The sequence below is a fragment of the Lepidochelys olivacea genome (assembly GCF_965140295.1).
Source record: "Lepidochelys olivacea isolate rLepOli2 genome assembly, chromosome: 22".
Taxonomy (NCBI): Eukaryota; Metazoa; Chordata; order Testudines; family Cheloniidae; genus Lepidochelys; species Lepidochelys olivacea.
In genome coordinates, this window is record NC_140432.1 from 10,377,801 (window position 1) to 10,393,811 (window position 16,011).

Consider the following 16,011-nt stretch of genomic DNA (forward strand, 5'->3'; position numbering starts at 1 on the left):
CTGTGAACACGGCTAGGTCAACAGAAGAATTCCTCCTTCGGCCTCTTGGAGACATGGATTACTTACAACAGTGAAGAACCCCCTTCCATCGATGTAGGAAGGGTCTGCATTACGGCTGCAGTTCCATAGCTATGCTGCTGGAGCAGTTATGGTGTAGACGTGCCCTACGCTACAGCGCTTATGTCAGCGTAGCCCCGTAGTGTAAACACAGCCTATAACAGAAGGAGGAGTTTTTCCGCTGACGTAGGAACACCACCTCCCCAAATGACAGTAGCGATGCTGACAGAAGTGCTCTTCTCTCCACATAGCTGTGCCTATACAGGATTGGTTTGTCAACAGTTGTATTGCCAGGCGTGTGGGGTTTTTTCCACGCTCCTGGCCTGTAGAAGTTACAAGTGTACACCAAGCCAGAGGCACTTACGAGGCTAAGCTCCATTTCTTTTCAATGAGACCGCAATCAGAGGCGTGACTGCATTATAGCTAGACGCCCCCAAGCTAGCTGTCATCTAGCTAGCTCCAATTACAATAGAAGGGACGCCTCACCATCACAGACTAGCCGCTCGCATCCATAGCTAGGGTCCGGCATGGGCTCGTACAGCCCGGTGCTGCTGCAGCTTCATGGCTTTTGCCCAAGCACTCTAGATCCAAGTCTACCTCTGGTTGCTGTGTAGACAGACCCTGAGTCTCCTAAGGGCTTGGTCTCTTTTGAAAATAGGACTTTGGCTGTGTTTACACTTGAAGCAGGAGGTGTCATTTCCAGCTTGAGGCAACCTACCCACGCTAGCGCTGAGCAAGAGAGCTCGCTAAAAATAGAACAGAGCCAGGGCGGCACAAGCAGCAGGACAGGTGGAGTATGTCCCTATCCTGTTGGGCCGGCTCGTACCTGGGCCGGCTAGCCCCACCCACCGTTTGTGGCACTGAGGCTGCACTCTGTATTTGTCACCCTCGCTCAATCAGAGTTGGCCTGGGTATGTCTCCTCAAGCTGAGAAGCACATCTCCAGCTCGGCAGATAGGCTCCTAAGGCACCTAGCATAATGACAGGTTTCAGAGCAGCAGCCATGTTCGTCTGTATTCGCAAAAAGAAAAGGAGGACTCGTGGCACCTTAGAGACAAACAGATTTATTTGAGCATAAGCTTTCGTGAGCTACAGCTCACTTCATCGGGTGCATTCAGTGGATGCATCCGATGAAGTGAGCTTTAGCTCACGAAAGCTTATGCTCAAATAACTTGGTTAGTCTCTAAGGTGCCATGAGTCCTCCTTTTCTTAAGGCACCTAGGTACTTTTGAAAAATTTCCCCCATGTCTAAAAGGCTCTTTCTGCCCCTGGGGTGTGAATAAACCAGATGAAAAGCAGTGTGTTGGGGGGGGGCGAGGGATGTCACTGTCCTTTCCTGCTCACCCACAACAATCCCTCGCCACATTGCAGCTGTCTGCTTCCCAGTTCCCCTGCCTGGAGTGAGCAGAGGGAGACGTGTGCGTTGGCCAAGCACCCCGCAGAGAGCCCAAGCAACGCGGCCTCTTGAGTTCCTCCTTTTTCCATATTTATGAATATGTTGATCTCTGCTGCTGTCCTTCCCCTATCCGACTGGCAACGCGTAACAAAAGTTGGGGGGGGGAGGGGGAATGAAAAACAATCAAGGAGCGATTTCTAATCTTCCCTGACTCCCAGTTCGTGGAGCCATAATGGGCTCTTTATTGTGCTGTTAAATTATGTTACCGCTCCCAAATAATAATAATCCGAGGGAGATGAGACGCAAGAAAGAAAAACATTTTATATATATATATATATTACTATTATTGTCCTTCAGCTGTTTGCCAGTTCTGCAGGGCACTGGGGTTAGAGAAAGGAGGCGAGAAACAAACCAGCTGGGAAATACGGGATGATAAAAGCTTCTGCTGTGGCTGGATAATTAAAAGCCACAGACAAATCCACACACATGCTCTTGCGGGGCCAGCTTGGGTCCCCTTTGCGTTCAGAGGAACAGATCGGGCGGGATCTATCCTTGTACACTTCTTTGCTTGTATCTACCCACCCCACAGCAAGCAACTGACTTAGGCTTTCAGGGCTTGTGCCATTACGCTAAGTACAGCCTTGTAGATGTTGCAGCTTGGGCAGGAGCTTGCATGAGTCTGTTGACCCAGGTTGGTGGCTCACTGCCATCGGCTGCAACTATCTGTGTAGACATATCCCGTAAGGGCCTGCACCAATGACCATTGAATTCAATGGAAAGAGCCTAATTTGACTTCAGCGGGCTTTGGATCAGGCCTTATAGGCCCAGCTGACACAGAAGGAAGCCGAGTGGAGGCTGTAGTCAAAAAAGGGAACAAGTTCTAAGGCCAGGTGCTCTCTTTTCTAGCAATAGCTTTTGCCTCCATGAGCGGAGATGGTGGGTCTCCAAAAATCTGTGAGGAGAAGGAGTATTTCCATGGGGAGCAGGGGCATGTTGAGGAAGTTCTCTGCTATTCCAGCAGAGGGCAGCAGTGCACATCAATGGGCAAATGTGCATCACATCTTGTCTCCCTCGAGAGCCTGGCCCATGAAAGGATAACAACCTACTACTGCTGCCAGTTAATCGCATGACTCCTCAAGCAGATATGAATAGAGACTTATGCCATGGTGCTGAAAATCTCCGTTTCAGACCATGCAAGGGGTCACCATAGACACATGTTCATTTTGTTCTGAATTCTGGAGGGAGTCTGCCTGTTACCTGTGTGGGTCTGAGTGCTGCAGAGACAGCCCTAGCCTGGAGAAGGTGCTGCTAACCGGAAGCCCTGCTTCTCACTTTGCGTTGGAGGAGAGAGGCAAGTTCAACCATCACAGCCACTACTGGATTCCGGGAGTCTGTGGGCCTAAGATAGAAACTGGGGGTGAGGAGTTCAGGATTCCTGGTTTCTATTCCTGGCTCTGACTTGGCCGTCACTTGCCTCAGTTCAAGTACAATAAGTCCAGTAGCTCCCTTTTGACAATCCCAGACACGTGCTGTCAACATGGGGTCATTTCTCATTGCAAGACTAGCTTCCTGTGTAGCGATGTGCTCCCACCATCCCTGCCTGTCCATCACATCTGGGTCTCCAAGTATTATATAGCCCTTTGTCCTTAGCCCACTACTCTTCCAGTCAGTGGCCTAATGGATAGAGCACTGGCCTGGGACTGAGGAGACTTGGCCTCTATTCCTGGCTTTGCCACTGGCTGCTGGGTGACTTTGAGCAAGTCATTTCACCTCCCTGTGCCTCAGTTTCCCCAGCTGTAATGTGCTGATAATAATACTGACCTCCCTTTGTGAAGTGATTGAGATCTATTGATGAAACAAGCGAGCTATTATTATTGGCTTCCTTGCTGGGAATCTTGTAAGTCTTTGATTCCTGCTCTTGGCCCCGGGGCCTCCCCGTAACAGAAGCAGGTGGTTGAACCTATAGCGGGGCTCACCGGGCTTTACATACTCTCCCAATGATACACTCGTACACCCCAGAGCCATCATTCACCTGTGCTGTGCTGCTCGGAGCAGGGTTAGACGACAGTAATGATGATGGAGTCCCATCTCGCCTGCAGCTGCCAGGACTGCTGACTACTGGTTGTGTGGTTTGCTAGTACAGAAGCCACATCGCTGTGGGGCAGAGAGAGAGAGAGAGTGTGTGTGTGTGTGTGTTGGGGAAGGCAAGAAGGTGGGAGAACAGTTTACTGAGTACAGTCCCGGCCCTTTCAAATCCATGCAGGGAAAAGACTGTTTTTACAGGACTTCGCCCCTGCAGAACAAGTGGGCGTCCAGGCCTGGAGGCCAAGCACTTTCCTTAGAGAGGCAATGTAGTTTTAGGGGAAAGGACTCAGAAGATCAGGGTTAAATTCCTGGCTCTGTCACAGCCTCCCTGTGTGACCTTGGGCAAGTCACTTATTCTCTCTGTGCCTCAGTTCCCCATCTGTAAAATGGGGATAACACCCAAGGCTATGAGTCTTATAACTAATTCTATGTTTTACTCATGGGTATTTTTAGTAAAAGTCATGGACAGGTCACATGCAGTAAACAAAAATTGACTTGTACTATATGACTAAACCTGGGGTGGTCTGGGTAGGGGGTGGCCTGTGGCTGCTCTGGGGAGTGCCACCAGTGCCCTGGGGAGGGGGCAGCCTGGGACCCTCGCTGCTGCTGGGGAGGGGGACCTGGTGGTCTGAGACTGCCCCAGCCACAGCTGGTGTGGCTGGTTCAGGGGCTGCCTGAGCTGCAGGGAGTGAGTCTATGGATCGAGGTTGAGGCCCCTATTGGGATAGAAATTATGATGATGATAGCCCTTTCTCTGCCCTCCAGTCCTGAATAGCGCCATGCCTTTGCCCTGATTCCCCGGCATTGCACCGGAGCACAGCTGCTGCTGTGACCATACACAGATTAAAGCAGGTCAAAGACTGATGCGGCAATTGATGGCTTGGCAGAGCGGGGTGAGGTGGCTTTCAGACCCCTCAGCTCTGGGGGAACGAGCGAAGAATCAAACTCCCCCAGATACGAGAAACAGCACCACGGAATGCAAGATCTCAAGCGTCTATTTCATTCAACTCTCCTGCACCAGTGAGATATCTCATCTGATTCATGGAGGTTTAATCTCGCGTGAGATCCAGCCGACACCATAATCTGAGCCTTACAATCCATGTGATATTTATGTATGTGGTGTACAATGCCGTCTGTCTCATTCAATCTAAATTACACGCGTATTTGGGAACCTTAATTCAAAGCTTTCTACCCCGAGGTCTCAGGCACAGAGCTGTGCGCTGCTCCTGTCTATAGAAACAAGTCCAGCATGTATGTTTCCCATCTCTCCATTCAGCTCCAGGCAGGCAATTGGATTTTGGTCTCTCTCTCCATTCACTCCTTCTGCTGTTGCTGGGACTGTTCCTTTAAGTGGGCAAGAAGAGTTTAACCCTGGGGTGAGGCTGAACAGATGGAGATGTGGATGTAGCAGCCTGTGGCAGCTTTCTAGAGGGGGCGCTGTTAACAGTCGTTTGCAATAGAAATATAATGGGTCTAATTCTCCTTGCACGTTAATTTTACACCAGTGAAACTCCACTGACTTGAATGGAGTTTTCCCTGATCTACACTGGTGTAACTGAGATGGGAATCAGGTTCGACACTCAATTTATAGCAGTGCCTAACAGGACCGCTGGTTCTTTCTGATCTCTGGGGATATCTGCAGCATTTCTGGTCTTCAACTGGCTCTCCCAGTGCCTTATTCCCAGCAGCAGAGGACACTTCCCCTCTTGCTCCTCTGCGGGCATCTGAAATAATAACTTCTCTCGGTGTTATCTTTGGTGCAAAGTGTGCTGCAACAACTCTGGGAAGTTGGTAAACATTGCATTGAACAGGCTAGTTTCCACTGCCCTCTACTGGAGGAGTTCAGAACTGTGTGTCATATGCCCTTTACTATTGCTAGCTGATGGGGATTCTCTGTTAGTTCAAGGAGTAGATGCCTGAGCTTTTGAAGCAGTTAGGCCTGAGTCCTAGCCTGCTCTCCCCGTGAAGTACTAAGGGGCTGGGATGGGATGAAGTTGATGGTGGGCTATTGTATGACTGACCTGTTCCCAGCTGTATGGAATGGTGCAGGAATGCTGGTTATGGTAGAGCTCACAGATACTGTAGTTCCAGTCACTTTCAGCAGGGGGTGCTGTATAGAAGAGCAGGGAGCACTAGCTATGGGCTGGCTCCCAGTTATTGCAATCCTAGTGCCTCTCAGCAGGGCATGTTGCATGGCAGCACTGGCTATGGGGCAGCTCCCAGCTCTCCTGTAGCCAAAGGGGGCAGGTGATAACAGACCACAGGTAAGCATAAACAAGTCATCAACATTAACAGAGAGCTGGACATTGAGGGGTGGGATAAGGACAATTCAAATTGGGACATAGGAGCAAAAAGAGGGAAAATCAGTGTGGGAATCTGCTCAAAAGTCTATTCACAAATGCAAGAAGTATGGGAAGCAAACAGGAAGAATGGGAAGCATTGATACATAAGCTAAATTCTGACTTAACTGGTATCACAGAAAGTTGGTGGGATAAATCTTATGATGGGAATATTGGTATAGAGGGGTATAACTTGTTCAGGAAGGACAGGCAGGGGAAGAAACGGGAGGATGCTTTATACAGCAAGAATATATACGCTTGTTTGGAGGTCCAGCAGAAAGTGAGAGGCAGAGCAGCTGAAAGTCTCTGGATAAAGATAAAATGGAGGTGATATCGTGGTAGAGGTCTACTATAGAGCGCCAGATCAGGAGGAGGGGCATTTCTAGAACAAATAACAGAAATGTCCAAGACACGAGACCTGGTAGTAATGGGGGACTTCAACTAGGGTAACCCCTCGCGCTTTACCAGAATGCCAGACATTTGGTACTTCTGGGCATGTTTCCTCTGGCATGACTCTGCCCACGCTGGCATGACCTTGCACACACAGCGTGTGTAAGGTCACACTAATGGGGGTGGAGTGGTGTACGCTTCAAAATGGGGTCTCCTGTCCAATACTGGACCAAAGCACATCTGGTTTTGTCTCCATACTGGATGGGGAACCAACCACCCAAAAAGAGGACTGTCCAGATTATAACCAGAGAGATGGCCTGCCTAACTTTAACTGCTCTGATTTCTGTTGGACAAGTCAGATGGCAAAACACAAAATGCCCAATGTGTTCTTGGAAGGTATGGGAGGAAACTTTTTTTTTCAGAAGGTGAAGGAGGTGACCTGGGGAACACACATTTTAGACTTCATTCTGACCAAGAGGGAGGAATTGCTAGCGTATCTGAAGGGGGAAGGCAGTTTGGGTGAAAGTGACCATCAAACAACAGAGCTCATGATCTACGAAAAGGAGGGAGTGAAAGCAGCAGAAAAAGGACAGTAGCCTTCAAAGAAGCGGACTTTAATCAACTCAAAGAACTGGTAGGTAAGGTTCCCTAGGGAGAAAATCTAAGGAAGGGGTAAAGGAGTTCAGGAGAGCTGGCAGTTTCTCAAGGAGACAGTATTAAAGGCACAACTGCACACTATCCTGGCACAGAGGAAAGATAGGAAGAATAATGAAAGGCAAATATGGCTCCATCAGGAGCTCCTAAATCCCCTGAAAATCCAAAAGGAACCCTACAAAAAGTGGACACATGGGCAAATTGCCAAGGAGGAGTACAAAAGAATAGCACAAGCCTGGAGGGACAATATAAGAAAAATCAAGGCATAAAATGAGTTACACCAAGCAAGAAACATAAAAGGCAATTAAAAACAGTTTTTTTTTAAAATACATTGGGTGCAAGAGAGAAAGGTGAAGGAAAGTGGAGGCCTTCTACTCAGCAGGGTAGGAAGCTAATGACTGATGACATCAAGAAGGCTGAGATGTTTAGTAGCTATTCTCCTTCAGTCTTCACTACAAAGGTCAATGGTGACCAGATACTCAACACAATTAATATTAACTACAAGGGAGAAGAAATGAAAGCCACAATGGGGTAAGAACAAGTTAAAGAATATTTAGATAAGTTAGATGTATTCAAATCGAGAGAGCCTGATTAAATTCATCCTAGGGTACTTCAGGAACTAGCTGAAGCAATCTCAGAATGGTCAGTGATTATCTTCAACAATTCCTGGAGGATGGGTGAAGGGTCAGAGGATTTGAGAAGGGCAAGTATCTATTTTTAAAAAGGGGAACACAGAGGTCCCAGGGAATTATAGCCCAGTGAGCCTAACTTCAATACCTGAAGAGATACTGGAACAAATTATTGAACAATCAGTTTGTAAGCACCTGGAGGAAAATAGAATCAGAAGGAATGGCCAACATGGAGTTGTCAAGAACAAATCCTGCCAAACCAATCTAATTTCCTTCTCTGACGGGGTTACTGGCCTAGTGGATGGGGGGAAGCAATACATGTGATATACCTTGATTTTAACAAGGAGTCCGGTGGCACCTTAAAGACTAACAGATTTATTTGGGCATAAGCTTTTGTGGGTAAAAAAACACTTCTTCAGATGCATGGAGTGAAAATTACAGATCCAGGCATTATTTCCTGACACATGAAGAATGCTTGATTTTAGTAAGGCTTCTGACATAATGCTACATTGGAGAATTGGTCTGAAATCAACATGATGAAATTCAGTAAAGACAAGTAGAAAATGCTACATGTAGGAAGGAAAAATCAAATGCAAAACTACAAACTGGGGAATAACTGGCTAGGTGGTCGTACTGCTGAAAAGGATCTGGGGTTTATAATGGATCACATATCAAATCAGAGTCAACATTATGCAGTTGCGAAAAAGACTATTATTCTGGGATGTATTAACAGGAGTGTTGTACGTAAGACAGGGGAGGTAATTGTTCCACGCTAGTAGGCCCTGGTGAGGCCAAAGCTGGAGTACTGGGTCCAACTCAGGGTGCTACACTTCAAGAAAGATGTGGACAAATTGGAGAGCGTCCAGAGGAGAGCAACAAAAATGATAAAAATATTTAGAAAGCCTGACCAATGAGGAAAGGTTAAAAAAAAAAACAGCAAAACTGGGCATGTTTATTTTTGGAAAAAGAAGACTGAAGGGAACTTGATAATCTTCAAATATGTTAAGGGTTGTTATAAGGAGTACAGTGATCAATTGTTCTCCATGTCCACTGAAGGTAGGACAAGAAGTAAAGGGCTCTATCTGCAGCAAGGGAGATTTGGGTTGGATATTAGGAAAAATAATTTCTAACTGTAAGGGTAATTCAGCTCTGCAGTAGGCTTCCAAGGGAGGTTGTGGAATCCCTTTTACTGGAGGTTTTTAAAAACAGGTTAGACAAACCCCTTTCAGGGATGGTCTAAGTTAACTTGGTCCTGCTTCAGTGCTGGGGGCTGGACTTGATGACTTTTCGAGGTCCCTTCCAGCCTGACTTTTCTATGCTTTGATGACTCTGCAGCCCCAGTCTCTCTCAGCAGGGGGTGCTATAAAGAATAGCATAGAGGCACTGGCTACCGTCGCATTTCTGGCTCCTGTCCTCACAGCCTCTTTCAGCAGAGGGTGCTGTGCGGCAGCATTGACTACTGGCAAGCTCACACGTACTGCATTGCCAGCCTCTGTTTATCTGACACTCCAGGCTGTTGTGTAGATAATTGCAGCACTCATGCTGACGATTGTCTTTTTATACCGAATGTCATTTCAGAGATTTGATGTCCCACATCAGGGAAATATGTTTCCTTCCCCCCCGCCTTTTCATTCCCCGGCCTTCTGGTGTCAGGCGGGTGATGTGCTGAAAAGCAGAGCGGGGTGTGGGCAGGGGGAGGCAAAGCCTCCGGAAGATAATTGACTTTGGAAGCGGTTCATATGAGATCTAGGAAGACAACGAGTGAAAATATGTTATTTTACAACCTTGATACTCCTGACCTCATTGGAAATAAATATACACATAACAGCACAGAGGAATGAGGTGTCACATTTAATGGAGAGATGGGGACACGAATGTGGGGCTACAGCAGCCTCTGGTGGCTACACATGGTATGCTGAAGCCAGATTTCTGGAAGAGAAGGCTTGGGAAGTAGGCATTGGTGTGGGGAGGGAGGGGAAGTTTGCAATGCAGGGGTGATGCAAAAGCAGAGAGAGAGCAACCCCAGCTCTGCCTGGCTTAGGTAACCCCTCTCTCCCCTCATCCTTAACTCATGTAGGGAGAGTGCCTGCTTCTGTCCAGTCTGTGGATATGCAGGTGTGTGTGAGATTCTCTCCCACACGCAGTGTGTGTGTGTAGGGTGGGGGGTGACTGTGCTCACGCCTGTGACATAGGCTTTCGGTCCCCTGGGTATGCATGGATCTCTACATATATAGGAGAATTCAGTGTTGCCTGCTCTCAATTGCATCACAAGTGTTGCAATATTTGTTGTGTTCCTTAAAGCCCCAGCTTCTGGAGTCCTGGGATTATGTGAGAGTTTCTGTTGTCTCTATCCCTCTCCCTTGTGAACGGCCTTGCAAACAACAGAGGTGTGTAAACTGACAGAAACCCATTGCCAGGGCTGAAAGGAACAAGCCTCTAAGGGGGAAATCCTGGCCCCATTGAAATCCATGCAAGTTTTGCCACTGATTTAAACGGATTCACCCTAGATGGTTGTCCGTTTTACCCTTTGTCTCTGCTGGAGAGGAGATCTGCAGGTTGGCCCCGTCCTACTCCTGATCAAACACATGGTTTATGTGGAATTAGTCGGTGACAGTTGGGGCACATCCCAAAGAATCATCTCATGGGGCCTCCCCAAGGGCCTGGCAGGGCAGTCAGGGTGGGTGAAGATTGGTGCTGTTCGGATTGGCAGGGCAAAGAAAAAAGTAGCTTGACCCAGGTCCAGCCTCAGGGCTCTAAGGCTGACTGCGTGTCTAGGGGAAGTGAAAGAGCTCCTTTTGGCCTCCTGATCTCTGCTGGATGGCACCCGATTCCATCCTTGGTGGGGCCCCTTTCACTCTAAACACCTGCATTTCCATGTCTGCCCCGCTCCTGTTTCAGGAGCGAGGGGGGAACCTGACTGAACCAGGGACCTTCAGAGCTGAAGGCATAAGCTGCTCTAGCTTGAGCTAAAACTTCGCAGGTGGGCTTGTAGCATCTCCTCTGTGGACTGTAACACTCACTCACCAGTGGGGTACAGTAACACCAGGGGCCCCAGACATTGCAGCTATAACCCAGACTCAGAGCGGGAAGGTTGTTCGTCACCCTTGAGTGGCTGAGCCCCATAGCAAGCTTGTGACCCCGCCACTGGGTGTGTGGTCCATTGGCCCAAGCAGTCTCCTGCTTTCACAGCAGAGAGTCGGTGGTTCAAACCCTGCTGTTGGCTTGGTATTGAGATACAGAGCCAGTCTGTCTACCTGGACTGGAGGCTTACTCCCAGCTGCAGTGTGGACATGCTTAGAGCATCCTGCCTCTCTCCAAACTGAATGTCAGCTCAACTCTGTGGACGTCGGTCCATCTCACTCTGTGCAGAGCCTATTGGGAAGCAGATAGAAGGCTCCATCCTGCCAAAGCCAGACCCGCTGGGCCATCACCAGGTGTATAGCAGGAAGCACCCTGCATCCACATGGTCGCTCTGCGGCACCACCGCTGCACTGGCAGACAGGCCCCGCCTCTCCCTGATCTCTAAATGGGGGCCGTGTAGAGTAGAGGAGCGGTATGATTGTACAGAACCGAACAGCTGTGGATGGCAGTGCCCTCCTGGCATCAGCTTGGGCTGGCAAAGCCCTCCTGGCATGATGGCATCACTTGGCGCAGAGCCCTTGTTCGGCAAAGCTGCCTTGCCTTCCTAGCCCTGACTCTCCTTTTGCCTTCTGCCCCTTGCGCAGGGATGCGGCTCCCAAAGGATGAAGGCAACTTGTCTGGTGCCGCCGTTCAGCCAAGGCCCCCGATTTACCATCTGCGCCAGGGTAGTTAAAGGTGTGAATGAGTGCTTGTCCTGCAGCACTATTTAAAGGTAATGACGTTTACTTGGCTTGGTAAATTACCAGCTCACAGTAAATGGCCCTTCTCCCTTCATTGCTATGCAGCTGTATGCTAATCTGCCGGTTTCCAAACACAACTTGATGACCACCTAATTTTTATTTATTTATTTATTTATTTACTCGAGAGAGCAGTTTCAGAAGGAAGTGTAATTGAATTAGTGTCTCTGTTTCAGAGGCTTTCCTGACAGTCAGCTGAGGGAGGGGAGGGAGCCTACGTGGGCCAGGGAGGGTCGGATCCCCCTGCATGTGAGAGAATGAGCTCCCAGTGTCATCTACTCACATAGGTAGCAAAGACGAGAGAAGTCACTCTGTGGGTGGAGCATACTTTAGGGTTAAATGCTGGGCTGCAAAGGCTTATGGGGCTCATTCCTCCCTATGGCCAAACTTGGAATCGTGCATTCAGTTCTGGTCAAAAGATACAGCCAAGCGGGGGGAAATTCCCAGAAGAGCCCTGGGAAGCATCAGGGAGCTGCATGGATTGTATAGTGAGGTGGGAAGGGGAAACCACAGAGCAAAGGGTGTTAATGCCAAGAAGGGAGGGGACATATTTAGGGCACACGTGGGAGTGGCATGAGGAGACATGAGGTGTGGTAAGGAAGTTGAAGGTGAGGGCTGAGGTGTATTGTCTGTGGCTTAGTCACCATGGTGAAAGGCCCATTACGGGGAGCTTTAGAACTAGACTGAACAGAGCACTGGGAAACGTTTCACCTCCCCTGCTTAGCCCAGAAGGGCTGGTGTTGTTATTAATGATCAATTATTATATATTTGTATTGCACTAATGGATAGGAGTCCCCGTCATGGGCTAGAACCCCGTTGTGCTAGGCGCTGTACAAACAAAGAACAAAAAAACAATCCCTCCCCCAAAGAGTTCACAATCTAAATATCAGACAAGAGGCAACAGATGGATACAGACTGATTAATGGGGAGCACAAAGAAACAATGAGACTTTGAAACCGGCGGTAGAAGAATGAGCTTCTGCCACTGGGCTAGAGAACTGTCCCCTCGCTGGCAGCGGTAGCAAACTCATTGTTAACCTCCTGTGTGGATCAGTTGTTCTGTAGGGAATAATCCTGCACTGACCTCAGGGAGATAGGTGAATGCTCTAATGGGTCGTCTTCTCCTTGAGAGTCTGTGAACCCCAGCCAGAAGGGGCTTCTCCATGTTATGAGATACTCTGAGTTTCTCCCCTGTGAAAAACCCTGTGGTACAGTGACAGTCAGGATCTATCCAGGGTGCCGTTCAGGGGGATCCAGCCTTAAACACTGAGTGGGAGAATGGAAGCGAGGGTGGCCTGAGGGCCAGGCTGTATGGTGAATTGTGACTAAATGCACCCCTGTATTCACACCCTAGGCATGATTGTAATAACCTTTTTACAAAATATGCCTTGTGCAGTATCATTTGAAAACTAATAACTTGCTGGTCAATAATATCACAGTAAAATGTAGGTAGCAACATTACACATAAAATTATGAATTCCCCCTGTGTGATGTTGTTAGCACATGTTCAAAGCCAGGCAACCCTGCCTAGGCAAAAGTGGTCAAACAAGCCTATGCTAAACAAAGGGATGTGAGTTTACCTCAGTTTTCGTAGAAGTAGTGAACAGGGTCCTGGAGAAGGCAGCAGGAGAAGATGGCAGGAAAGAGAACAATTTGCTTTTTAGCAAACACAAGTTTGTTTGTTTACAAGGCGAAGAAAGAGTCTCCCTAACCACCAGCCTCTGTGTTGCCTTCCTCACAGTTGGGGTAAACTTTGCTTTGAGGGGTAACCTTCAGAAGAACCCATGTCAAAGGTTCACTTGAGTATAAAAGAAAGGAGCAGAAAACCCCAAGTTCTCTCTCTCCCTCCCTAAGAAGGCAAAGACACCAGCATCTCTGGGCCTCAGGGAGCGATCCTGACCAAGGAGAGGGTCAGTCTCCATCTTGCTGGAGGACTGTGGGTGAGAAAGGACATCTTAAATAAACCCCTGAACTAAACTTGCTAGATTAAATTTTAGACTCTTAGCTGCGTGTTTGAACTGTGATTTGCCGGTAACCATTTCTAACTTTCTCTCTTATACTTGAATTCACTTAAAATCCGATCTTCATTTGTTAATAAATTTGTTTTCATTTTAATCATACCCGATCCACTGCTGTGTTTAAATGGAATGGATTGGTAACTCCAGTTAAAGTAACCAAGAGCTGAGTATTGACTCCTTGCTGGGGCAATGAACCTCAATATTAGAACTGTCTGGGAGACAGCTGGACAGTGCAGAACACAGGCTTTGGGGAAACTCTGGGACTGGGAGTGTGTTGGGGTCACCCTGCAAGTGGGAACCAAGGCTGGTGGAAGCCAGAGCTGGGCTGTGGGGCTATAGACAGGCTGCTGGCATCACCAGGGCTGTCTAGCACATAGATGCTCAGGGTGTGCCTTGCATGCAGGTAGGCCGGTTATGAACAGTCCAGGTTGGGAGCAGCAGCAGCAAAGCAAAGCATCGCAAGGCGCCCAAGGTTACAAGGCAGGCCGAGGCCCGACCCCTCACTGGTCTGGATTGTACCCTGGAATGTAACCAGCAGGGGGCTCAAAAGCAGAAGAATATCACTGTAGAATCCAGCAGCCATGGCAGAGCCTTGTAGGGGCACTTTCAAAGTGCTCAAGCCTGTGGGTGCTGCACTGTGGCAGCACCTGAAATGCAGCCACCTCTAGGGTGGAGAGTGGTAACCAACTATCGTGCAGCAGTAGAATGGGCATGGGTAGGATTTTGACTGAGAATGTCTATGCGGAGCAGGGTGTTAAGGTCTCATCCATGCCGGATTGCTAAAAGATCTGATGAACACACCGCAAACAAAGCTGCCAGTTGCCCCTAGGAGATTCAAAGCCACACGCTCCTCCCCCCAACACTGCTACATCCCAACAGGAGCCGCCACCTACATCCCTGGGCAGAGTAATGCCCCCTCCCTTTGTGTGTCACTCTGCCCATGCAGCCTGCGTTAACTTCACAGCAGGAGGGGCCAATGCCCTGGGGCACCCAAGCAGGGCAGCTCCAGCTGCTACTGTTTATATTTAACTGTTTACATTTGCATATTGAAAAGACACCCAGGAGATTTCCGGGCTCATCCTCAAGTGGGGCCTGAGAGGCAGAGAGGAAACCCTTGAAAGACATTGACCATGGAACCACCTCGGCAAACCCTCTGATTCACCCTCCCTGTGTAACAGGGGATATGTCTGCACAGCAGCTGGGAGGCCCGTGCTAGCTTTGCTCAAGCTAACATACGTACAGTCCTGCACGGCCCTGGCCGGGTACATGTGGGTGTGGGTAGCCTGAGCAGCCATCTATGCCACCGTGGTCACACTGCTCTTTTTAGACCCCTAGTTCTTATGTTGTTTACTCCTTCTCATAACACACAAACTAGGGGTCACCAAATGAAATTAATAGGCAGCAGTTTTAAAGCAAACAAAAAGAAGTATTTCTTCACCCAGCGCACAGTCAACCTGTGGAACTCCTTGCCAGAGGATATTGTGAAGGCCAAGACTTTAACAGGGCTCAAAAAAGAACTAAATTAATGGAGGATAGATCCATCAATGGTTATAAGCCAGGATGGACAGAAATGGTGTCCCTAGTCTCTGTTTGCCAGAAGTTGGGAATGGGCGATAGGGGATGGATCACTTGATGATGACCTGTTCTGTTCATTCCCTCTGGGGCACCTGGAATTGGCCACTGTTGGAAGGCAGGATGCTGGGCTAGATGGACCTTTGGCCTGACCCAGTATGTCCGTTCTTATGTTCTTAACTTGAGCAAAGCTAGTGTGTGTCTGGCTACCCACTCTGGGCAGCATGCTCCCAGCTGCTGTGGAGGCAGCAAGAAGCTTTCACCATATTCCTTACTCTCTGCCCTGACATTTTGGCAGAATGGGCTGGAGGACAGAGCCGGGGGCGCTTGTATGTAGTCACAATAACGGGTTGGTTATTAGTCATACCTATTTCTTATATAGTACTTTTCGTCAGGAGATCTCAAAGCACTTCACACTTTTGAATGTATTTACCCTCACAACACCCTTGTGAGATAGGGAAGTTCTGTTATCTCCACTGTACAGGTGGGGACTAAGGCACCGAGAGCCTAAGTGACTTGCCCAAGGTCGCACAGGAAGTGTGTGGCAAAGTAGGGAATTGAACCCGGGTCTCCCTAATCCTAGTTAACCCTAGACCATCCTTCCTCCTTATGGTAGCGCTCATGGTCATGAAGTCCAGTTCCGAATGACTCTTCAGACCAGTGCTGTCCATCTGGATCCGGATTCGGGTGATTTAAAAACTTCCCAAGACCCAGAATTTGGGCTTATCTTACTCTAAAGCTGGGCCCATTTGGATCTTGATTTAAAATATGCATGTCCTTAGCTCCCGCAAAGCTGCAGGGTGTTTAGAGGCAGGGTTCTCATTGGACCCTCTCCTGGTGTTTTGGACTGCTTCTCTGACCCTCCGTATTTTCCCATTGCTCAGTAAATGCCAAAGGCCACTTGCTACCCGAATGTCAGATGGAGGGACAGCATGATGGAAGGGGGTCATCTCCCCCACGTTACGCCAGACCTGGTACCGAATCCACGCTTTTTG

The 16,011-nt window shown here is 48.7% G+C and overlaps 1 protein-coding gene across 5 annotated transcripts in view; it reads left to right on the top strand.

The window, feature by feature from the left end:
• NTM (neurotrimin) overlaps positions 1-16,011 on the top strand; it is a 680,436-nt gene that overhangs the window by 236,793 nt on the left and 427,632 nt on the right. Inside the window, exon 1 of one of the 5 annotated variants that reach the window (XM_084612042.1) lies at positions 11,357-11,402. The exons of the other annotated variants lie outside the window; for them this stretch is intronic. Within the exon in view, the coding sequence (XP_084468168.1) occupies positions 11,372-11,402 (31 nt within the window). The 5' untranslated portion in view covers positions 11,357-11,371. Of the gene's footprint in view, positions 1-11,356; positions 11,403-16,011 lie in introns of those variants that run through there. 5 annotated transcript variants of the gene reach the window in all.